This window comes from Galeopterus variegatus, unplaced genomic scaffold (genome assembly GCF_000696425.1).
Source record: "Galeopterus variegatus unplaced genomic scaffold, G_variegatus-3.0.2 Scaffold5334, whole genome shotgun sequence".
NCBI lineage: Eukaryota > Metazoa > Chordata > Mammalia > Dermoptera > Cynocephalidae > Galeopterus > Galeopterus variegatus.
Window position 1 is genome coordinate 39,532 of NW_007731445.1, and position 16,565 is coordinate 56,096.

Consider the following 16,565-nt stretch of genomic DNA (forward strand, 5'->3'; position numbering starts at 1 on the left):
TATACTACCCTTGACCTAGCAATTCTTTCCTTAGATATACAACCAAGGGAAATTAGTGCCTACATCCACAAAAAGACATGCACAAGAATATTTATAGAAGCTGTATCTGTAAAATCTCAAACCTGGAAACAACGCAAATGGATCTGGATAAATAAATGGGCAAAATGGATAAGTGAATGGATGAAGTGTGCCGCAGTCATACAACTGAATACTATTCAGCAATAAAAATGAATGGGCTACTGCTCCATGCAACCACACAGGTGAATCGGAATGTTGGACATGATTACATTTATTTGAAGTGCAAGAGTAGACAATCTATGGTAATAGAAGACAGAAGAGTGCTTTTGGGGGTGTTGACTGGGGAGGGGCACAAGGGAGCCCTGCTTGTATGTTCTCTTGATTTGAATGGTGCTTACACAGGTGTGTGTGTATATATGTGTTCATCAATCTGTAGACATAAGATTTGTGCACTTCACAGTATGTTATTCCTCAAAAAATTAACAAAAAAATGAGAAAAAATAATTTCATGTAAATGTAAGTGCTAAGAAGGAAGTAAAGGTGATGTGATGGGTGGATTGGGGGACTGACTGATCTAGCTGAGACTTGAATGGAAATGAAGTAGCCATGTAAGGAGCCTTAGGGACGGATTGCTTTCTGGGAGAGAGGACCGCAAGTGCAAAGGCCCTGAGACAGGATCAAGTTTGGTGTGTTGGAGGAACCTAGTCAAGGCCAGTGGACTGGAACATAGAGAGGGGAGTGGAGGAGGTGAGTAGGGCCAAAGCAAGCCCTTAGTTTGGCTTTTTGCTCAAAGAGCAGTGGGAAACCATGAGAAGTGTGGAGCGGCAGGAACTTCTGAAGGCTCTGACGATGGGGAGGGGGAGGGAAAGACATAGACCTTTGGTGACTTTTAATGGTGTGGCTAGGACGCCTGCAAGGTGGGAGACTGGGATTCCAAGGACTGAGCAGGGGTGGAGGTGTTGGGAAGGCATGAGCAGTGCCCTGATGTTCTGGGCCAGGCCTGGGGGGGAAATGGACGTCATGAGCACACGGGTGGTGTTTTTAAGCCTCAGGACCAGAGAGAACTGGGAGAGAAGAGAACAAAAGAGAGGACGCAGGGCACTTAATGAGTTTAAAGCTGCCAGAATGTTTGGATCGAAACTGCTTTAAAAGTGCTTCTTTAACAAGCTCTGTGGAGTGCCTACTCCTGGCCAGGCATGAAGAAGCCAAATGTGAAAAGAGCCCAGCTGGTGCTCAGTGATAACTGCCTAAGGACAAGTCTCCCAGAGCCTGGGACACAGGCATCAAAATGCAGATTCCTGGGTCTGTCCAAGACCTGCTGAAACAGAATGGCTGGAGGCATCTGCATACATCAAGTTCTCCTGGTGATTTCTTTGCACAGGGAAGTTTGAAAACCTCTCACTTCCAGTGGCGCAGGAGTATGTGGGAGGTGTATGTCCTCGTGTGTGAGTGAGTGAGTGAGTGTGTGTGTGTGTGTGTGTGTGTGTTTTGTGAGAGAGCGCAAGCGATTTCCTCTTTCCTTCTCTGAGGGTGGGGCTGCTCTCGAGTTCAGGAAAGCAGGTCTGTTCTGTAAGCTTTTGCTGTGCTTGTGTGTGTGTGTATGTGCGTGCGCGTGTGGGGGGCGGGCACGGTGTCCCAGGAGGACAGAGTTTGCATTGACGAAAACCCTTCCCAGCCCTTTGATGCCTCGTTCTTGCTGCCCTGAACTTCACCAGCTCAGTTCTCTGTGCATCCCGCTCGCCAGCCACACTCGCTCACAGCCAGGATGGCATCCTGTGTGGCCCTGCGCATGGCACTGCTGCTCGTCTCGGGGGTCCTGGCCCCTGCAGTGCTTACAGGTAAGGGGCACAGGCCTTTGGCTCTGTTACCACCAGCTCCCAGTCCCCAAAACTACTTTGGGACCAAATTCTCCAATGTCCACTGGGGCGGAAGCTCCTCATAGGAGATGGGATGGCCATTTGGGTGACTTTGCGAAGAGATCCCATGAGACCGGCTGGCAGCAGCTGCGGAGGATGGAGTCTTAGGGAATGTTTGCAACAGGGACAATGGCCTCTGAAGTAGGAGGGTGTCTTGGGAAGCAGGACCGTTAGCTCTCTGGGGGATTACTCTAGCACTCTAAATCTGAAGGCTTCCAGATCTGAGAGGCAGGAGGGGGCACCAGGCACAGGGCAAGTGGCTGAGGGGCTGGAGTCCCCTGGGCCCCTACAGAAGACCACGGAACCGTTGCTTATTACTTTTCAAACCCTGCAAACACTTCCCTGGTGGTTCCTGCCATGTCCTTGGAAGATGAAGACCCAGGTACTGTCCCCATTTTGGGAAAAATTTCAGAGCACAGGGCCTGAGATCCCCCCACAAACCATGAGCGCTGGACTTAAGCTCTGGACTGAGGCTAAAATGCCAAGTTCTGGGGTCTGGTGAGAGGGAGGCCCACAGCAGGCTCCCAGGGGCCCTGCACTGGGAGGGGCTGGCTCAGGCCGCCTTCAGGGCCTGAGAGAGAAAAGGTACAGAGGCTCATGGACAGGCTTTGCTCTGGGAAGAAAAGCAAGCTCTGTTGGCCAGGAGTTGGGCCGAAGGGCAACCTACCTCTGTGTCCCAGGAGCGTGTCTCAAGGCAACCGGAAGCCTGGGTGTTTGGGGTGTCTGTGGATCTGTGAGGGAGGGGAATGGACCTCTGTCATGAGAGAGCTGCTGGGGGACGTGAGGTCTGGTGCAACCCCCTCACGGCCCAGGAAGAGGCTTGTGGCCTGGGTTGGCTTCTGGCTTGGTCCCCACCTGGCTGTGTCTTGACCTCTCTGTGCTTTCTCATCTGTAGGATGTGATGCCTGCCATGCCTTGCCTCCCTTGCAGGGACTAGGAGGCCTAACTGCGAGCTCAGATATGTGGAGCTTTCAGGACAGGACAGGCATCCAGTTGGCGTTCAGTAAATGTTAGGGGAATGTATATTCAGCATCCCCAGCCCCTCCACCAAGCCCAGGGTGGTCTCAGGGCAGAACTACCTCCTTCTGCATGCTGGAAAAGCACCCAGCCTCCCTTCAGGTGGGAGGAGTGCCAGCTGGCAGGCGAGTGTGGTACACTCAGCAATTGGGGAAGTGCCCACCAGCATAGGGTGGCATCTTCCATTGCCTGGACCTTGGGACTGTGATCCTGGCAGCTCCCCTCACCCCAATGAAACTGCTCCTTTCACCAGGTGGTCCACATGGGTGGAGGTGAGGACATTGGCTCCTGCCTGCCCTGGGGCCTGAGATGCCTGGTGGCTCCTGTCCAGGTTCCTGCCCCTGTGCAGCCAGCTCTCCCAGCCCAGGCCGCCAACCAGAGGCTCCTGGGTTAGACTGTACATACACAATGTGGGTGCATTGGCTTCGTCTGCAGTCACAGGATGTTCAGGGACAGCCAGGACCTCACCTGGCCTCCCCTCCCGTCTCCCTCCATGTGTCCTACCAAAAGCAGGCAGGCCCGGCAGGCAGGGGGCCAGAGCTTGCCAACCCCACCCAGGGTCTTTGAGGCTCTGACTGTTGTTCTGTCCGTTCTGGAGGAAGTGTGTTTGGGAGGCTCTCAGGACTGCACCCCTGGACTAGATGCTCTGAGCAGGTGTGTCCAAGGCCAGGCAGGCCCCCTGCCCTCTGCATCATGGGCTGGGGTCCTGCAGCAGACCTGAGGGGACGGAGTCGCCCTGTGGGCTGAGGCTCAGGCCTGGCCTGCTGCCCTCCCCGCCGGGTGCAGTGGCCGCAGCTACGGGGGGGAGGGGGGAGCAGGCCAGTTTGGGCGGGTGGGCAGGAGGCCAGTCCAAGGGATGAAAAGGCCCTTCATGGCCTGCACAAAGGCTGTCTGTGAGCATGGGCGCCTAGTCTCAGGCCCTTGTGGTTAAGACTGAACGTTGAACAAACTTATTTACCGAAAGGCAGGGCAGCTAGGGGCGGCAGGGCAGCTAGGGGCGGCGGGGCTGGGGGAGAGCCCTCGGAGGCCAGGCTGTGACAGCACAAGCAGGCCCCTGCTTCCCTAGGTTGCCTTGATCAGAGCGCATAGTTGCTCACTCTGGTCCATGGAGTCTGGGCCTCATCACAGCCAAGGCGGAGGGAATGTTTTTGGGGTCCTCTGTGGCCCTACCCTTTCTCCACGCTCACTTTCTGTCACTGAGCCTGTGCACGCTCACCTGACGTGCCTGTGGCTTCTGTCCTCACACCTTTGCTCCAGCGTGTCCCTTAGCCCGGCCTTTCTTTCCCATCTTCACCCCTCCTTGGGCAGGGCCTCCTGCTGGCCAACTGGCTGGCAACTGCTTCTGTTCCTGGCTTCCCAGGAAGACAGATTTTGGGGGATGAGGGGCTATTGCCTTTAAGCTTTGTTTCTCATTCTTACTACAGCAAATTTAGAAAATGCAGAGAAATACAGATGAGGGTAGGAGTGCCTTGGCCCTTCCACGGCAGCCACGCCTCTTGCTGGCGGGTTGGTGGCCAAGTTCAGGCTGTGGCTCAGGGCCTGTGTGTCTGCCACTGGGCCACCAGCCTGCATTTGTAGCTGGCTGGACCCTGGGGTCCTGGCTTCTTGGATGCAGATGAGCTCTGGACCAGCCTTCCAGGGTGTCCTGTGACGGCCAGCAACAGCAGGCACACACAGCAGCTGGGCTTGTGTCCAGATGTGTCCCCCAGGCCAGAGGGGCTCCTTGTGCAAGGTGCCTCAGGGGCATGGGCTGAGCCCCCACTTTACAGGTCAGGAAGGTGAAGCTGGGTGTGAAGCCAGGCTGCTGGGCTCCCGTGGCGAGAGCAGGATGAAGCTAGGGTAGGCCCCAGCCCTCCTGATTTGAAAGCCAATAGGCCCAGCCCCTCAGGCTGCAGGGACCTAGCTGGCAGGAGGGGTGCACACAGAAGGGATGAGGTGGGCTGGATGGGTGTGTCTTGAGGGGGGCATTGAGGCTTCTCAAGGGAGCAGCAGAGAGAAGCTGAGTCTCGGGGTGTGCCTCACAATTGCCCTGCTCAGAGGGTGACTCTTCCCCCCCGAGTGGCAGCTCACTGTGCTGGGTGAGCTCTGGGGAGTGCGCCCTGCCTTCATAGGTGCTCTGGGGCCTGTCACCTCCTTCTGAGCTCAGGGCTGATTCCTGCAGACACCACCCAAGTTGGCTGGGCCTGGAACCCAGTGGCTCTGTAGCGGCCTACCTGGCCAGAGGCCTGGGAGTGATAGGACAGGGAGGTGCCTGCCTGCCAGTCTGTTTTGGGTGTGTGGCGAGCAAGCAGGGGCCCGTGGTTTGCCCATTTCTCTGGGGAGACAGGCAGTCCTTGAGCCCAGCCCTCAGGGCTGCCAAGTGAGGGACACACTCAGGCCTTTTCTCTGCCCAGCCCCTGGGAGCCTGAGGCTAGCATGCCTGGTGCCTGGAGCCCTCCATGGGGACTGCTAGGCTGCAGACCCCTGCCCTCCCTGGCTGCAACATGGGAGGCCTGGCTAGGTCACCTCTTCCTCCTCCCAGGGTGGTCTTTGAGGTTGGTGGGAGCCTGTGATGGCAGCCATGCATCAGTGCTACAGTTCAGCCTTGGGCCCCAAGAGAGGGAAGCCTCCCGGAGTGGGCACAAACCAGCCTTCTGCCCCAAGGTGGAGGGTCTTCTTCCACAGGGGTCCTTTTCGAAAAGGGGTTCTGGCTTGGACAAGCCCTGGGGAATGTGCCAGTGGTCTTTACCGGCAAGCTGAGCCTCAGACCTTGGGAGAATGTGATAGGCTGGCAGAGCTGCAGAGGCAGGGCCTGAGGACTCAGGGATGTAAAATTTATTGTGAAAATCTCTTTAAGTTTACAGAAAAGTTGCATAAATAATCCAGTAAACTCCAGTAGATATGTCACCTAGATTTACCAGTCACCACCACTTGCCACATTGCTCTTCTCTATCTACCCATCTGAATGCTGATCATTAGAGAGTAAGTTGCAGACATCACACCCCTTTGCCCCCAAATGCTTCCTACGGACAAGGAAATTCCCTTACACACAAGACAGTTATCAACACCAGGAAACGAACATGCGCAGTGCTAAGCTGCAGCCTTCTGCAAATTGCACCAAGGGATCCCACGTGTCTTTTATAGCAGGACTCTCCCTTTCCCATCCAGGAACACAACGTGCATTTAGTTGTCTCAGTCTCCAATCGGGAACAATTCCTCAACCTTGTTTTGTCTTTTCTGACCCTGATATTTTTGAAAGGCCCACTTATATTAAAAGTCACCCCGAGCTTGGGCTTGGCTGATGTTTCCTCATTTGCCCTAGATGGGTATCACTGGCAGAAACCCCCAGAAGCACCTCTGTGTCTTCTCTGAGCATCCCCTTCCCTGGGAGCTGGTGAACCTGGGAGCAGGGTGTGCATGGGGCCTGCCCTGGGGAAGGCTCAGGGATGGAGCCTGCAGGGACAAAACGTGCCCCAGAGACCTGCAGGCCGGCTGGCTGGGGCTGCATGAACAGAAGTAAAACTTGGGTGTTTCTTGGGAAGCACCAACTGGTTACTGCATTGTCCAGGGGCTACAGATCAACCCAGGACTTACCACCACGGCCCACCTGAGCTTAATCTGAGCCTTGGATTTTTTTTTAAAGATGACCGGTAAGGGGATCTTAACCCTTGACTTGGTGTTGTCAGCACCACGCTCTCCCAAGTGAGCTAACTGGCCATCCCTATGTAGGGATCCGTAGGGATCCGAACCTGTGCCCTTGATGTTATGAGCACCACTCTCTCCCAAGTGAGCCACTGGCTGGCTCTGAGCCTTGGTTTTTAAGTAGGGATAACATTCCCATGCCACCGAGTAGCTGGAGTCAACAAGATGGTGTATCATGATGCCCACTAACCCCATTCTAAGGACCTGCCTGGAGACTGTATGTCCCTGGATCACAGTGAAGAGTAGGGCATGGGCAGGCCCTGACCCTGCCAGAGCTGTGATGTCAGATGGTCGGGTTGAAGTGGAGAGGCGTAGAGCCTGCCTATTGTCCCAGCCTTGAACTTTGCTGCATTTCTGGGGCCTCTGGGAAGGATGGATGGGCCCAGGGCTGGGATGGTGACGTATGACTCCTAAGACCAGTCTTCCTGGGGGTGGGCCTGGGGAGAGCACACTGGCATGGGTTGGCTGGGGCCAAGGTGGGGCTAAGGCTGGGCTATCCTGAAGGCTCACATACTGGGCTTCCTGCAGGACCTGAGAATGTTTCCTTCCTCCTCTCTGGGGTCCCTGGGTACTGGAAACCCTGCTAACTCCCAAACCCATGGGCAGAGGGCTCTTGCAGAAAAGGTTGCACAGAGATTGATAGGCTGACTGAGCCCCAGCTTGTGTGGGTGGTCCCCTTACTCTGACGATAGACATCCCTGCCCACCCTCCATCCTGTCCTTCAGGGGGCAACAAGATGCTGGTGTCAGCTGCCCTGGGCTGGTCCCCACGTCCTGTGGGCTGCACGACTGTCCAGGTTAGGGCCAAAGAGGAGAAGAAGGGCTGGCCGTGCCCCAGGTCTCATGGGCCTCTCCTCTCCACTCCACTCCACTTGTGCAGCAGTGGAGTCCTCATGGTCCTGGGGCGGGCAGGTACCCTGGTTCTCAGCCTCTTCCCCACGGTGGAGGCTGCCCTGTCTCTGCCCTGTGGGGGCAGAGGGTCTCTCACTGTGTCACCTCACCCAGGCCCATGCAGCCCTGCAGTTCAGATAGGAGAGGCCAAGCCCCTGCCCAGTCTTGGGGTTTGGGCCCATGTCACCCTGCTTCAGCTGCCCTGAAGCTCTGCTGCCAACGCAGTTTCTTGCAGCCCTTTTCTGAGGGTCTGTTGGTTCCTTAACCCACCTCCCTCCTCCCCCACAATCAATCTGTCCTCACAGGGGCTGCAGGTAGGCTGGTCGCAGTAGGGGCTCTGGGCAACAGACTCGTGCCTCCGGCCTTGAGTGAATTTCACGGGTGCGTCGCCTGTGAAATGGGAGGGCAAGTGTACTGCTGAGCCCTGGAGCCCCGCACATAGCAGCCCCCAAGTTGGTTACCCTTGGGGGCGACGTCCCTGTCGGCCCTGGCTCTTGGGCCCCATTCCCTATCTTTGGCTTTGCAGCCGAGGGTCCGCAGGAGCCCGCGCCCACCCTGTGGAACGAGCCCGCAGAGCTGCCGTCGGGAGAAGGCCCGGCGGAGAGCACCAGTTTGGGCCAGGAGCCCGCGGTCACCGGTCCCCCGGCCCCCACCGCCGCGCCGGGTCCGGAGGACAGCACAGCGCGGGAGCGGCTGGACCAGGGCGGTTCCGTTTATTCTTTCTGTTGATTACTGAGAGAGGAATGTTGAAGTCTGCAGCTATATAAATTTGTCTATTACTCCTTTTAATTCCATCTGTTTTTGCTTAATGTATTTCAAAGTTTTGTGAATGGTTCCTATACCTTCAGGGTTATTATGTTGTTTTGGTGAATTGGCTCTTTTACTATTATGTAATGTCTCTTTTCATCACTGGCAATTTTCTTGGCTCTGAAATGTACTTTGTGTAATATAAAAATAGCTACTGCAGCTTTCTTTTGATTACTGTTTGCGTGATTTTTTTTTTCATCGTTTTACTTCTGACCTACCTATCATATGTGAAGTGAGTTTCTTGTAAACAGCATATATTTGAGGCATGTTGTTTTACCCATTCTGACAGCCTATGTTCGTATAACTTCGTATAATGTATGCTATACGAAGTTATTACGGGCGGGAGCGCGACCCCGGCCCCTCCGCCCCGCGCGGAGCGTTCAGGGAGGGAGAAGCCGGGGGCCGCGAGCGCCTGCCGGGGGCCCGCCGCCCCGCTCCTTGAGGCCGGGCTGGGAGGTGGCGGGAGGCGGCGGGTTTTGGGGGAGGGGGCGTCTTTCGACTCTGACTCGGGCAGCGGGGTCCTCATCTGCGGACCCCTCTACTCTCCAGGCCTGGCACCCGGGCTCGGTTGTTGTCACTGTCCCGACTGCAACCTCGCGAGCCTGGGGGCTGAGTGAGGGGCGAGGATCCGCCGGGCACACTCCCCACCCGCCCAGTTTGGCCCTGGCACTCTGTCTTCCACACTTGGCAAGACGCATAGCTTTGCTAACTTAGATTTAAAGTAGTGGCCGACCTGCCCTTCTTCCCAAGCCGGAACTCCGTGCCCACCCCCAGGGCTGTCGTCTGGTTTGGAGAGACGGGAAGAGCCCTGTGACCCGGACGCTGCTGGACGGGGACGCTCCTCCTGCTCCCGGCTCTCCGGTCTCCCTGAGCTCCCTGAGCTCCCTATGGCACCTTGTGCTGCAGGGACCGGTTTCTACTCTTGGACACTCTGGATGAGCCCGGTGGTGCTCACACGCCTGTGACATACACGGCGGCAGGCGCAGGCCCCAGTGGAGTCTGCATTTAGTGTCCCACTCCAGCAGTCTCCCCAAAACACACCGAGGCTAAAAGTTTCTGCTTATAAAGGAGCGTTATAAAATGGACCAATTTTCACCAAACTGCTCAAATTATTTCACTTTACATAACCTCGAGCAGCCAAAGCCCTCTTAGAGCAGATGATCCAACTCAAATGCTGCTTCCCAGCCTCAGAAAGCGAGGGCCAGGACCAATGGCCACCCTCTCCTTGTCTCCACCCCCTACCCCCCCAAGAGCCCTCCAAGCTTAGAAATGATCCCTCTCCCCCTCCCCCATTCCTGGGGGACCGGGGAGCAGGTGCTCCCATGGGGCTGCAGCACAGAGGCCCCAAGAGCACGAGTTCTGTGCTGGGACGTGGGTCTCTCCCTCCCAATTTAACCACAGTGTTGCAGGTGGACGCATCCTTTCAGGGATTCGCAGATTCTCACAGGGTCCGAGGCCTCGGGGATGCCAAGAGCTGTGTGGTGGCCTGTGGGGAGATGCTACAGTCCCCCAGGATCTAAATCAAAGGCCTGTTCTGGTGTGGAGAAAATGTTCTGGCAGATGGCATGGTCCCAGGCATGCAGTGTTTCCCTCAAAACTCCAGGACAGAATGGGGTGGTGTGGGGCAGTAGGGGATGGGTGTAAGGGCCAGCTGGGCCGGGGAGGAGCTGCAGTTTCTGGGTGACTGGCTACCACAGAAGGCACAAAGTGCCCAAGATCAGCATCTGGGCCAGACAGGAAGTCCTAGCCATGAGGCCTGTGGTCAGGTCCCCTGTGAGACCACTGCCCACTGACACATCAGTGCCTCTGTGGTCTTCCAAACCTGTGTTCTCAATTCCACTGCAGCAAAAGCACCTCCCCAACTTCCTCAAATAATCCCATTTTGTTTCTGAAGTCTTTCCACAAGTGTTAGTCCAAATCCACTCCCATTCTGAGGCCTGAACTTGGCTGCTCCTTCCTCTGGAAGTCTCCCAGACCCTCTCCTTTGGGACATGCCTTCTCCACTGGCCCTGAGGGTCTCCCCTCTCCCTAACAGAACAAAACACCTCATTCCTGTGTGCATCATGGCAATAAAGAATAGAACTTCACCTCCTTTATTTTATACATGATGCTTCTTTTAATGCAGCCAAAAATGATATTTGATTTTCTCAGAACCATAACTGATAACAGGATGCAGTGACCAATTCATTCCATATAACACCTGAGCTCCTTAAAGGGACAGAAGACACAAGTTACGTCCAGCCCATCAGGGAGCCAGAGGTGGCACGAGCCCTCAGCCAAGCTCTGGTAGGCCTGCCACAGAGCAGGCCTGGTCGTGCAGCCAGAGGCTGGCAGAGGCACGGGGACGGGTGGACAAAGGCGGCTGGTCTCTCAGTCCTGTGAGTCGGAGACCAAGGGCAGCTCATCTGTGTGCCTGGTAGAGTCTAACAGCTTCCAAGGTAGAGGACACGTGCAGGGGATCATTGTCACCTTCCACCTACCCCTCGCCAGGGTCTCCTGGGTCTGGGGCCTCTTCCAGTCCCGGGAAGGCCCCTGGAGCATGCCCAGCTGCTCCACCCCTCTAAGAGACGAGAGAGAGGTGGCATAATACTGCTTAAAATACACTTTCTTGTTTACAAATGCGTCAGGAGAGACGTGGGCACCCTTTCTCCAGTTTTCAAGCGAGGAAGGGAGGGGCCAAGGGCCAAGACACATGAGCACTCACTGCGTGGCAGGGAGGAGGGGTGGGCAACCCGAGGCACATCCTGCTGCCGGGGCTGGTGCTGTCCTGCCCTTCCCCAGCGCCCTCCACCGTCTGTCAGGGTCACTTGCCAGGCCCTGCTCCTGCCCGACCACATCCCTCCTCCAGGCTGGCGGCCCAGGTAGGGGTCATTGCCGATTTCGGCTGCCCAGCTTCCTACGGTCCTTATTCTGGCTGCGCTGAGGGTCGTCCATCTTGTGGACACGGAAACATTCCTTGAGGTTCTGGGACCGGATCTTGGGATTCAAGATCTCCTCAGTCATGGAGCTGGGGAACCAGCCTCTCTCCTGGTCATGCAGTCGCTCACCAAAGATCCACCCTGCATGGGGAGGGGTGGAGAGGGTCAGGTATTCAACAGGGCAGGGGCACACATTGGGGTGAGGCTCCCTCCCAGCCAGGGCTTCTGTCTGTGTGGGGAGCAAAGTTGAGTGACACTCAGGAGTCCCATGGCCTTTCCCTGATGGAGACACTCAGCTTGGGTTTACCCCCCCATAAGCTGGAGTGGCATATGGACATGTGCACAGGACGAGGCCCTGGTGGATGGAAGCAGCTGCACTCTGTGCCATGAGTTTTTGCACTTACTTTGGAACTCACTCCAGAACCTTAGCAATCCTAGGCTGCCCTATAGGAGGCCAGAAGAACCCCCAAAGTGAGAGGGATCCAAGGGGCCAGTGGGGATGGAGGCTAACCACTTGATTATCCGACCTGGACTTTGAGATCACCCTCTTGTTGGGCAGTTCCTCCTCCCAGAGTCTCAGCCTACTGAGGGCCAGCGTGGTCAGCTGAGGGTGGCCGTCATGAAATGGCCAACACCAGGAGTCACAGAGTGGCCTGGTTCTCTTTCCCCTGCTTTCTCTGCCTCCTCCCTCTCCCAGAGGCCACCATGTCTTTGCCCAGGGCCTGCGGCTGGATCTGTGGCATCTCCTGACCTGGGGTTCCAGGGGCCTGGGACATGCCCTCTACAAGTCCATTAGGAAGGGGTGTCAGGCTGTTTATATTCTGTAGGGGGGGGATAGCCCCTAGGACTCTGGGAACTCAGCCCACAAGAGGGACTCAGTGGAGATGGCCTTCCCTGGAGATCACCAGCCTGAGGTCTTCTAGCCAGGACCTGGCAGGAGAGGAGGGAATGGAAAAGGGAGATGCTTTTGTACACTTTTGATCAGGAGCAGTTAATGCGGAAACAGGGATCTGACTTTAAAACGGAAATGGGGGGCTAGCTGGTTAGCTCACTTGGTTAGAGCTCAGTGTTATAACACCAAGGTCAAGGATTTGGATCCCCATGGCGGCCAGCCACAAAAAAAAAAAAAAAAACCCCGGAAAGGTGATGAATGTCAAATTCTGTAGGGGCTGGGAGCCAACTTCATTTGGCACTGATGCCATCAGCGGGGCTGGCTTCTTGGCCCACATGGGGCTCCGGACCTGGTGGTCAAGGACTCACCTGGAAGCTTGTTGCAAATGTGGGGCCTGGGGTCAGGGTCAGGATGTTCCTGGTTGTCTTCCCTCCCACTGTGATGGGCCAAGGCCAGGGCCATCCAAGGGGAAGGGGACATGGAGCCACCTGCTTGGGCTGCGCCCACTGCAAAGGGGGAAAGGTGGGACCTCACAGCTCTAGGGGAGGAAAATAGAGGCACTGATAAAAAATCCTTTCTCTGGTTCTGGGGAAAGGCCAAAGGAAGCCAGATCGTGGGTGCTGGGGCAGAGTGTGTAGGCAGCACTGAGACCAGGCTGCCACTGGCCAGCTGTGACGGGCCGAGACCCTGCCTCACCCTCCTGCCCCAGGCTGGGCAAAGCCCAGTGCAGAGCCTGCTGGGGAGCATGGGGGGACCACCAGGCCTCACCGTCTTCAGTCTTGTCCAGGATGTTGAGAATGTCAGCGAGCTCCAGTGTCAGCTCGTCAGGCTGCTGGGCCACGTACGGGTGCACGCACTGGACCTGGGGGCAGTCTGATGAGGGAAACAGGGATGTGGCACACCCCTCACCACGTCACCTGCCCCGTCCCCACTCAGGCATGCCCTGGGCCCCACCCAGTGGCTAGCGGGAACGGTGCTGCCGGCAGGCGGCCCAGCCCTGTCTAAAATAGGAAAACAAACTCCCAGCAACTGAAAAAGGGTTCATTTGAGGAAGAGGAGGATTTGTTTCCAAAGAAAACAGCCAGGAGTTCTGGGGAAAAACTACATGGATACAGGGACTTGTAGGCTGTGAGGTGGCTCTTAGTTTAGACTTCAGAAGGAACTTCTGGTTCCTGGGGTGTGGTCCCGAGGGCAGTTTTGGGTGGTCAGCAGGAGATGCACAGGGTCAAAGTCAGCAGCTTCTCTATAAGGCGCTGGACTTGTGCTCCTTTATAGTTTATGCGCTTCTCAGACAACTGGCAACTCCGACAGAGGTTTAGGCCGAAATTCCCCCTGGTGTCCAGGTGGTGCCTGACACTTAAGACCTGGAGACTGCTGGTTTCTGCATTAACCACCGAATGTTCGTAGAGCTTGGGCAGCCGACATTCTTGGTCGGGCACTAAGCTTCCAGTGAGTATGCAGGACCTGGGGCCGGCAGGGGCAGCTTCCTGGGGGCCCTGCAGGCCTCTAGAATGCCCACGACTCAGGAAGCACATCCTTCTCAGGCAGAGCACAAAGGGCGCTGGAGCTGAGGCCTAGCCCATCAGGCAGCACCGCGCCACAAGCTGCCACCTGTCCAGCTGCCACTTACCCAGAAGCCGGGATGTGAACGAAACGAACTTGGTCCTCCTGTTGGGGGCCAGTGAGGTCATCCAGCGCTTCATCTCACTCCTGGCACAGGAAGAGGACAGTGTCCCAATCTCAGAGCAACAGAAAACCCACCCCAAAGACACGGCGTGACGCTCCCAGCAAGTGGCCACTGGGGATCCTCATCTGTCATCCTGGGCATCACCAAGGCTACGTCAGGGCCAGCCCAGTGGTGCTGTAGGAATGGGCTTTCCGAGGGCTCAAAACAACACAGAAACCAGCAGAGGGGCACAGGGAAAGGGGAGCCCTTTACGATCTTCCCTGAGGTGCTTTTAACAAGTTAGGCAGCGAGGTAAGCCCTCCATGAGATCCCACTCGCAAAAGCACATTCCACAGCCAGCTCCAGCTTCCCACCCCTCCGCTGCCCCCACGCCAGAGCCCTGACAAGAGAGGACACCTGCTAAGCTGTGGGTGAGGGGCAGCTGGGGGACAGGAGGGGAGGCGAGAGGGGGCTCGGCAGGACACGAGGGAGTTCCAGGCTCTGGAGCTCACAAAGCATCTCTTCCCACGTTTATCTTGTTTGTCCTTCTGGAGAGCCCTGGGTGCAGGGAGGGTGTCCTGGCTGCTTAGAGACTCAGAGAGGTGAAGGAATGAGCTTGAGGCCACACAGCGCGTGACCAGGCAGGGGAGGAGGAGGATGGATTCTTTACAGCCTGGCTCAGGGCTGTAAAGAATCATCTGAAAAGAGGGACTCGCCCAGAGTCTGAAGCCCCGAAGGACACATGCATGTGCGTGCACACACCCAGGAAAAGGCGCACACATGTGCACACACGCACCCAAGATCAGGTGCACACCTGTACGTGCACACACCTGGGATCAGGCGTGCACATGTGCCCATTCCCACCTGGTGCACACGTGCCTATTCCCACCCGGGAGCAGGTGCACACACGTGCTCAGGGATCATACACACACATGTGTGCACATACCCAGGATCAGGCACGCACATGTGCACACACACACCCAGGAACAGGCACACACGTGTGCTCACACACCCCCCCAGGAATGTGTGGCCACCTCCTATGGGGCCCCAAACCCCAACACTACCAGCCCAGACCCTACTGCTGCAGGGTCCTGGAGGAAGGAAGGATGGGACCTGCGTGTTGACAGAGTCGCCCCCACAAGGGTGTGTGCTGAGCCTCGGGGCCTTGTTCCACTAGGAATGGGCTTGTGGGCAGATAAGGCCTTACAGAGAGGTGACGCAGAGGCGCCTGTGGGCGGCACGTGGCACTCACTGAGAGGATGCTTTCAGCATGTAGGTGGCCTCCCGGTCGTCGGCGTTCTCGAGCAGCCGCAGGATGAACACGTTGGCCAGCGTCTGGCCCTGGTCCTCCAGCTCCTCCACCCGGAGCAGGCCCCGAGGGGCTGAGTCAAACACCTGGTACTTGTCTCTGAGGCCCGGAAGGCAGGGCAGGCATGTCAGTCCCAGGAGGCCCGTGGGGGGCCCAGGAGAGCCCCCCCTGGACCACCAGCTGGACTGGCTCCCAGCTCTGGCCACTCTTCAGCTCCTTTTGGAAGCCTCCACGGGAATGCCTGGCTCCCTTATCCCAGAACAGCACCCACCCCAGGGTGTGGATGGTGGGCTGGGGTCAGCCCTGTAACCACAACAGCTGCCACTCCACTGGGCATCTGCATGTGCAGATGCTGAGCTGGACTCTCCACATCCCTGGGAGCAAAGCCCCACTTGACTAGGGGAAACTGAGGCTCAGAGTGTTAAGTAAACTTGCCTGGAGGCCCAAAGCCGGACGACGGCACAGCACCTTTAGCCCTGACCCCAAAGCCTGAGCTTTGTCCCGCCCCCATGCGCCTCCCCAGGCCAGTCAACTCACCCGGGAATCTGCCGGCAGATGACCAGCAGGTCGTTGAAGAGGAAGAGGTAAATTTCGCGGAAGAGCTTCTTGGTCCGCAGGGTTCGGGACGTCTTTGGGCCCGACATCTGCTGCAGCTCGCCCTGCTTCAGCAGCCAGCGGGAGTGGGAGATGATGGGCACCGACTGCGGGGCAGGGGGCGTCAGACGGGCTGTGCCTCCTCCGTGCCCTCCACACCCTCCCGAGTCCCCCCACTCGAGGAATATGATGAGCAGCAGCGTGTGAGGACTGCGCTGGCTTTGTCGTGATCCCTGCTGCCTGCCCAGCGCCGGGCACACACAGCCCCGGTGGGAGGATGAACGCACGAGTCCTGGAGAGACGCGGGAAACGGCGTGAGAGTGTGTATGCCAGTGTGTGAGTCTCTGTACACACGTGTGTTGTACGTATGTGTGCATGCGTGCCTGTGTCTGTGTGTGCGTGTGTGTGTGGTGCATATGTAGCCACATGGGCTTCTCGACATAGGAGCTTGTGCCTATGTTTCAGTGTGTCCCTGTGTGTGGGCATCCGGTCCTGTGTGCGCGCGTGTGTGTGTGTGATGTGTGTGGGCATCCTGTCCTGTGTGTGTGTGTGCCTGTGTCTGTGTGTGTGTGATGTGTGTGTGTGTGCCTGTGTCTGTGTGTGATGTGTGTGTGTGTCCTGTCCTGTGTGTATGTGTGTGTGCCTGTGTCTGTGTGTGATGTGTGTGGGCATCTGTGTGTAATGTGTGTGTGTGCGCGCCTGTGTCTGTGTGTGATGTGTGTGTGTGCCTGTGTCTGTGTGTGATGTGTGTGTGTGTGTGTGCGTCTGTGTCTGTGTGTGATGTGTGTGGGCATCATGTCCTGTGTGTGTGTGTGCCTGTGTCTGTGTGTGATGTGTGTGGGCATCGTGTCCTGTGT

General features: G+C 56.9%; 2 protein-coding genes across 2 annotated transcripts in view; one reads left to right on the top strand and one right to left on the bottom strand.

The window, feature by feature from the left end:
- The first annotated feature begins 1,731 nt into the window (after positions 1-1,731).
- Positions 1,732-8,251, top strand: LOC103604691 (chromosome unknown open reading frame, human C2orf82). Its single transcript, XM_008589265.1, has 2 exons — positions 1,732-1,856; positions 8,049-8,251. Exons 1-2 carry the CDS (start codon positions 1,784-1,786, stop codon positions 8,249-8,251), a joined length of 276 nt encoding a protein of 91 aa, XP_008587487.1. The 5' UTR covers positions 1,732-1,783.
- Positions 8,252-10,393: 2,142 nt separating this feature from the next.
- The window catches only part of NGEF (neuronal guanine nucleotide exchange factor), a 43,289-nt gene continuing 37,117 nt past the window's right edge, over positions 10,394-16,565 (bottom strand). Inside the window, exons 8-12 of the mRNA XM_008589262.1 lie at positions 15,652-15,815; positions 15,058-15,213; positions 13,770-13,849; positions 12,908-13,012; positions 10,394-11,388 (exon numbers count right to left, since the gene is read on the bottom strand). Coding sequence (XP_008587484.1) covers positions 11,198-11,388; positions 12,908-13,012; positions 13,770-13,849; positions 15,058-15,213; positions 15,652-15,815 — 696 coding nt within the window. The 3' untranslated portion in view covers positions 10,394-11,197. The remainder of the gene's footprint in view (positions 11,389-12,907; positions 13,013-13,769; positions 13,850-15,057; positions 15,214-15,651; positions 15,816-16,565) is intronic.